The 8,510-nt window shown below is 29.1% G+C and overlaps 1 protein-coding gene across 1 annotated transcript; it reads left to right on the plus strand.

Annotated features, from left to right (window-relative positions):
* The first annotated feature begins 4,155 nt into the window (after positions 1-4,155).
* Positions 4,156-5,469, plus strand: LOC149267312 (uncharacterized). The gene has a single exon (XM_089410820.1). It carries the CDS (start codon positions 4,156-4,158, stop codon positions 5,467-5,469), a length of 1,314 nt encoding a protein of 437 aa, XP_089266946.1.
* Positions 5,470-8,510: the final 3,041 nt, after the last annotated feature.

Below are 8,510 nucleotides of genomic sequence, written 5' to 3' on the forward strand. Positions count from 1 at the left end.
TTTGATTTATAGGGCTAACATTAGGAAAGATTATTACCGACATTGTATTCAAACATGGTATACGAACAAAATATTCTTTAATTATGTACTTTGTTATTCATTTTTTGAATAATTTTAGTTCTATAGAATATTCTCCAAGATGATAACTTAGGTTTATATTTACATTGCTTAAGAATAGTAAGTCTTAAAGATATATTGCTTAAGAATGGTAGGTTTTAAAATATAATTTAAGCTCTTGTATATATATTTATAATTTATTTATTTTAAAAATTTGGTTAAGAATTTTATTAATCAAATGTTATATTAAGTTTGAATGTATTTATTATTATATATTTGTACAAGTTATTTTTATGATGTAAAATGAAGAAAATGTGTAATTTTTTGCATGCTCAACATTAAATTGATAAAAAAATACTAAAAACAAAAAATATTTCAATGTTAATTATAAATTAAAAAATTTAATGTCAAAGGACATATTTTTTTTTATATATATTAACTTTATACATATATAAAATAACTAAATCATAAATAAATAAATTTTATTTTATTTACAAGTGTTGAAACATTTCATATAAGAGATATGTGTAATTCCTTTATTTTTAATAAGAAGATGACATTAGATATTTAAAAAATATTAATTATAAAAAAATCAATAGAATTATAAATAAAATATTTCAATAGACACCTCAATTAAAATATTTTAATATTATTTAAAAAAAATTAAATCTTTAAAAGTATAATTATTTCTTAAATTATTTTAATTAAAAAAAAAAAAACCATTATTCCACTTTCGGCATAAATAGAGTAGTTTAAATTGTGCAATCTAAACATAAACCCTCTCTAAATTTATTTATTGACTTTATTAAAAAAATTAATATTTATTATTAAAAATATACATTAAAATTATTAATTTATAATCTTAAAACAAATTACCTTATAAATAACTCTTATTTTAAAATTTATTATTATTATTATTATTAATTTAATTATTATTTTAGTGAATTGCATCACTTTATATTCATCAACAAAAAAAATATTACATTGCATGTTCACTTCCACATCATCTAAGTTTAAACATAAATAGCTCTAACATGCCCCATATAGTCTATAGTAATCCATTTTCCATAGGATATTTGCCAGCCACACCAATGAGATAGCACATAAATAAAAATAGTATATCTAGTAAGCTTTGTCCAAGTGGCACATACCTAACAACATGAGATGTCAAAATTCAATTAGAATATTTTAATATTATTTTAAAAAAATTAATTCTTTAAAAATAAAATTATTTTTTAAATTCTTTTACTTTTAAAAACAAATCATTCCTCTTTGATAAAAATAGAGTAATTTAAATAGTGTAATCTAAACATTAACCCTTTTTAATTAAATATATATATATATATATATATATATATATATATTGAAATTATTAAATTTATAATCTTACAGTAAACTATCTTACAAATAACTTTTATTTTAAAATTGATTATTATTTAATTATTTTTTAGTGAATGAAAGCATTTTATATTTATCAATAAAAATATATCACATTGTTTTCATGTTCACTTCCATATCATCCAAGTTTAAACATACATAACACTAACATGCTCCTAAATATAAAAACTTCTCAATATAACAACTGATAGTCACTGATTTTCCATAAGTTATAATGAGATAGCACAAAAATCGAAATAGTACATCTAGAAAGCTTTGTCCAAATCCCACATACCTAAGAAAATCATTAGAAAATATATAACTATAACAAACATAAAGTATAATAGAACCTCACTAGCCATAGTAACTAGTCATAGTAGGATGCTCAACAAAAATCACAAGTTTGAAGCTTTTTCACAAGGAAAATGAAACAAGGTTCACTACAAAAGGTAACCACATAACCAAGCTAGATACTCCAAGAGCCAACATAACAATGTTGGCTCCAACAAGTAAAGATAGATGCAATCTATATATGCCCTCATCCAATATAATAGTGCTTGCTCCAAAATAATCTTAACAAAATATGATGAGGGACAAAAAAAAAATGAGCATATAAATTTTGATTTGGAGTTTCAAGAGCTTGGAAACCGTTACATTGAAAAACCTTTTCACATAATAACAATATAAGGCTTTGAAAAACCCACAATATCAACTTGAGGCCTTGACAAATCCACAATATCAACTTCAATCGAGTCAAAAGTATAATGAAGCCAACCCATCTAGCCCAATTCAGGAAGAACAATAAACCATCCACAACACTGGACAACTCTTGCCAAAACTTATGAAATAAACATAAAACCAACCATGGTTAGTATTATATAATAGTTGGAACCTGAGAATTGTTATATGGAGGATCAATGAGATCACCATAGGCTAAATCACTCACTAGGAAACTTTCCACCCAAGCCAAACTAGAGTACACATTGTTCAAGCAGAACCTTTAGTTTAGAAGCATGCCTTTAATATCCTCTAATGAAGAGAATGCATTGTAATTATGTACTTGTTTATCTTTCAAAATTAAAGACAACATGGTAGCCATTTGTTAGTGTAAAGCCAAAGAATTCAAGAAGCTAAGTGGCCTTTTTCTGAATATTCCACCATTAGGAACCCATTTCATATCCTTCCTCACTACTTAAATATTAGAGTGATAAGCTCCATCCCCTACCTCTTTACATTCCACAATAATATTTCCTTCCTCACCTCTAGAGGGATTGCATCAAACAAGGTCTCAAATGCTTCATAGGTAAAAGGAAGAACTCTTTTATACACTACATTACCTTGACCTCCTTCCTGCTAAGGATTCTCTAGGGAAGAGGCATGATCACAACTAAAAGGGAACAATGGGGACATCCATTGATAATACCTCTACCTAGAGCCTTGAAACCTTAACCTAAAGATTTCCAAATCTTCCACTAATTGTCACACAATAGGAGTAGATTCTAGAAAACCTACAAACTCACTATAGCCCAAAGACATAACATAAGATACTCCCTAAAACCATATCTAACAATGAAAACTCCTTTCGCCCAACAAGAGGACTGAAACAATTATGACCCCAACTCACTCACTGACACTAGCAAGTCCAACCTCACAGTTATTTGATCTTGAGCTACCTTACTTGGACTTAAAATAACAAACCCAAAGCACATTAGATAGAAAAAAAAAAAACCAAAACAACCCAATTAACAGCATGCACCTCTATAGACTCCTAGCTTAGGGTTGTGAACTCCTAACTTGTTGGGTTTAAAAGTGGTTGCTAGATTAGTGTTAGACATTAAAATGTAAGACTATTTTTCCATATAAAAAAATTAATAAAATTATTTCTCAAAAAAGAGAAAAGTTGAAAAAACAATTGGATTTATTATTATTATTAAATTTAATATTACATATTTAGAACACTTTACTATTATTTTATGATTTTTGATATTTTTTATTTTCTTCATTTAAATCTCATGTTAACCAAAGATTCATAATATATAATAAACTAGAAATTAGAATTATAGTATTTTGTGAAAATTAACATATTTTATTGTATGCAATTTTTTATTTAAATGAAAGTTGTCACCTTTATGAAGCTTCATTTGTTGGAGTAATTGTCACACTCATTTCCTTAAGGATTAATTACTTGGAGCAACAACCACCTTTAGTACATGTGACTAACTGCCCACTCAAAATAATGACAAAATCCTCAAAAAATTAAACCATGTAAAATTTTGGTAAATCAAAAATTAAAATAAATCTAAACTAATATTAATTACAACCAAGTCAAAATTAACATAAAACCACATTAAATATCATCCCTAAACCCAACAATAATCCAGTGAAAATTATCTTAATTAATAAAAAATTCAAAATTAACATTAAAATCAATGTGATTTACCGGGAAAACTATGTTGAAAAAACATAAAACCTAAAAACTCTTCGGAAACCCTTCTCAAGTTTTAACAATCCGGAGCCACGTCTTTGGAAACCCTTCTCAAGTTTTAACATCCCTGACCCACGTCGGTTCAAAAGTGACCCTTACCTTTTAAAATATCTATGTATTTATTAAGAAAGGTAGAATTTATAATCTTCGTTGACAGTGGAATTGTCTAACGAATATCGTTCTCTGTAATAGTTCTTCTCACACTCTGATTCAAACTAAAGATTCTTCAAGAAAATATGCCGAGCGATTATTCATCATCAGGTAATGTTTTTAACAACCTGAAAGCTCGAGAGTTGAACGGGAAAACTAAGGCTATGCTCCCAAATACATTTCCGGAATATCATCTACAAGCATTCAAGAACCCTCCGCAGACCTCCTCTGTAAGCGACATTGTGATAGCCGCTGACATTATATTTGTTCTCCATAGTCAACATGATCTTATTCCATATCTACGACATGCAGATGGAGAAATCTCACCTCTTACTGACGATAATGGGAGCCCTGTAATAATGCGTTCTCCAGATATAGTGGACTTTGTCTGCTACAATAATTATAATGATTCATTGTTAATTGTTGGTGGTTCATTGTTCATTGTGGGTGTGTATCCTTTTAAAAGTTTCCACAGTATTCCCATTGCATTGATTATAACAGGACAAACTACCGCGTATACAAGGTATTTTCGGTCAGATAAAATACTTCATTGCGATTTTGATATTCCAAATTGCAGGGGAATGATTTATAATGAACAGGAAAAACTATTCACAATTTTCGAATTGAAAGAGTACAGGAAGTTGTTTACCATACCAGATGAAGGTGGCGTTCATTCTGGTTGTTTACATTTTAGGTTTTTATCTCCTGGTAACAGGGAAATGGTGATGTATAATGATAATTCTAATTTTTCCGGCGACATATCATTGAAAATTTATTCTAAGTTCGATGGAAGACTCTGGAAACAAATTTCCCTCCGTTTGCATCCTCAACATCACATTTCTTTTATTGCACTGTGTGGTAGGGATACGCTACTTGTACAACAAAAGGAAATGAAAATGCAAATCATCAATATAGCTTCTGAAAGCCCTGAAGTTATAAAAACAACAGAAATTCAAGCACAGTGTTGCCCGTACTATTTAGATAAAAGAGAGCAGTTTCTGTGTTATACGATAAGTAACAGCCTTCACGTTTGTAATCTACAAGGGGATATTTTGTTCACATTCCAAGAAATCCAGCTATCTGTTCGAAGTCGTCTTTTAAATTATCCTTCTATTTCTGATGGTGCTTACATTACTAGGGCACAATATATTCTGATTTCTGCCTCTCTTGAGTATAAAGGTGGTATCGATGTTTTGAACATTGTTACAGGAGAACGCCTGGTAAAGATTGCAACAGATAATTCACACAGTTCCGAAATCAGAGAAGCCGCATTGAGATACATCACTGCATTGGCATATGATGAAAGGACTCGTGAAATTTTCACCGGCAATATCTTTGGAATTTGTTGCCGGTGGTCGAACAGAATTTTGGAAGATATTGGAGACCGATCAAACCACTGACTCCGCCTACACTATTAATTGTATTGAAAGATTTTATTTAATTTTAAAATTTCCATTATTTTTTTTATAATAGTAAGAAAGATTTTATTTAATTTTAAAATTTCCATTATTTTTTTATAATAGTAAGAAAGATTTTATTTAATTTTAAAATTTTCATTATTTTTTTTATAATAGTAAGAATGGAAATTTTAGCAATCAAATTCCATTATTCCATTTTTTTTTTGCTTAAAGTTAGCATAAATTTTATTAGTATAAATATGGTTTAGGGAGTAAATAATTATGAATTGTGAAATTTTTACAATTACATTTTTACACTATGTCTAATAAAAGATATTTAACCTGGAATTATATTCTAAGCTTAATAAAAGATATTTAAGATGGGAATTATTTGTTGCTGATTGATAGGGAAAATGATTAAGAATGGTCCAGGAAAAATAAACATTTTCTCCTTTTCAATTATTTGTAAGATGATATTTATAAAATAGAAAAGAAAATTGGATTTAAGAAACTTATATTATACGAGTAATAAGCTATATAGATGAATAAATATAATAAATCATATGTCTTGATTGATTGTTGTCTCATAAAATGATGAAGTGGGCCACTAAAAATGATGACTCCATGGTCTTGGTTTTGAATATCAAAGTTGTCATCTATGAAATTAGAGGAAATTGGGGTGAAGATATATCTTCCACTTACAACATTCAATACGGAGTTCTACCCACTTGGAGATTTAACTCCTAGTTATCTTATGCAGATTGAATGAGATTCCTTTTCATAAAGGTAATTTTGTTAACTGTTAATTGTTAATTGTTAAAGGTAACTCCTAGTTGTCTTGTTAATTGTTAATTAGTTGGTTTAGAGATTTTGAACTAGTTGATCTTATGGTTAAGATAGAATTTCTATCTTAAACCAAAACTACTTGTATTTATATGTGATGTTTAATAGAATGCAGCTAATTTTGGTGTGTAATTGGTTTTTCAAACTGGTATCAGAACCAATAGCTCTAGGTTAACTTCCTAAGGGAAAACCATATCTAAAATGAGAAATATGTAAGAACTCTAAATTTTATGTTTCTGTATATATAAAATTAAATTAATATAGATGTGTGAGAAAACGATTGTTTGAGTCAAGATTCTTAATATGACTTTTGCATGTACGTGCTAATGTACAACCTAGAACTTAGAACACCGTCCCTTTCATCTCAAGAATTCTCATTTTTCTAATCCGAAGTTACCACATGTTTAGAAAATCTTTAAAAAATATTAATTTTATTAATTGTGAAATCCTTGGCAAATATTATATCAGATATTCCCAAGTGAGATTATCAAAGCGGCACTGATCAATATAAGTGCATTGGCCTATGATGAAAGGACTCAGCAATTTTTATTGGCAAAGTTTTGGGAATTTGTTGGCTGGGGTCGAACAAAATTTTCTAAGAGTGTGGAGATAGATTAAATACCCCGAATTTTTATTGGCAGAGTTTTGGGAATTTGTTGGCTGTGGTCGAACAAAATTTTCTAAGAGTGTGGAGATAGATTAAATACCCCGAATTTTTATTGGCTGTGGTCGAACAAAATTTTCTAAGAGTGTGGAGATAGATTAACATCTGGTGTCGTTTGTACATTGCTATTCAATTAATCAAAGCATCAGAAGCATAATGTTTTATGAGGAGGAGGTTTTAGTTAAGGGTGAGAGTTTGAGAATTGGAAAGCATATGCATCAACTATTTTATTAATTTTATTGAATATTTTATTTAATTTTCAATCCTAAAACAACTTAGAAGTTTTGGAGAAGAGAGAATTTTCTTGTTGTGTTCTAACCACTTTGATTAGTCACTTGATTACAAGTAGAAATCCTTCACTACAAGAAGGAAAGAGAACAAATATTGTGAGAATTATAAATCACTCAAAAGGGGACTTGCTATATTTAAATGATACAACAATATAAAATATTAAAATCATATATATATATATATATATATATAGATATAAACAAATTATTTGAAAAATTGGTGTATAACTTGAACTCTCACCATCAAACTACATGATATAGGATGAATTATCATCCTTCCCAAAATACTTGCAACCTCAAGCAATATGATGAGGAATCTTTGAGCAAGTCATCTCCTAGTATTTACATAAAAAATGATTCAACACTTGTCATTTTATTCTACACTATAAGAAGATCAACAAGTTCTTAACTTCACACTCATCAAACTATTACTCAAAATGGCATAGCATGAGTGATCTCTTAAAAGATCCTACCACTATAAATCATTTTGAGGAAGCTCCATAAGCACTCTTAGCTATGGAGCCATGCATCACCATGTATGCTTATATGATGCATGCATCTTATCCACAGACTTATGCAAAAGTAGTTAGGCATCCTAAATGGGAAGAAACTATGTATAAGGAATACAACACCTCATTGAGAACCAAACTTTGGACCTAATTCTGCTACCTTCCAATCGTAAACTATTTAGGTGGGGTTTACCAAACCAAGAAAGCAATAGATGGCCAAGTTAGTTGATATAAGGCACGATTGGTGGAAAAAGGTTTTCAACAAGTACATGGTATGGAATATGATGAAACTTTTTCTCCAATGGCAAAAATGGAATCCATTCTGCTAGTTTTCTCCATTGTAGAAACAAGAGGATGTGAGGTGCATCATATGGATGTGAATAATGCCTTTCTTCATGGTGATCTTAAAGAGAAAATTTGCATGGAGTAGATGCAGGGATACCTAAAAAATTCATCTTTGGTATGCAAACTGAAGAAGTATCTCTATAGCCTCAAGGAGGCACCTAGAGCATGGTATGAAAACATAGATTCCTATTTGTTATCTCAAAATTTTCTACGTAGAAAATATGATTCCAATGTTTATTTTTTGAAGGAAATATACTCCTTGTTGATCATAGTTTTCTACATAGATAATATTTTGATAATAGATAGTTCAACTTCTGTCATTGTTGAGATTAAAACTGCATTGCATAATCAGTGTGTTCTATGATAGATATGGGATTGTCAAATTTTTTCCTT

Source organism: Pinus tabuliformis, chromosome 6, assembly GCF_031772625.1.
Source record: "Pinus tabuliformis cultivar Carrire ecotype Pingquan chromosome 6, CPIR1, whole genome shotgun sequence".
Lineage (NCBI taxonomy): Eukaryota > Viridiplantae > Streptophyta > Pinopsida > Pinales > Pinaceae > Pinus > Pinus tabuliformis.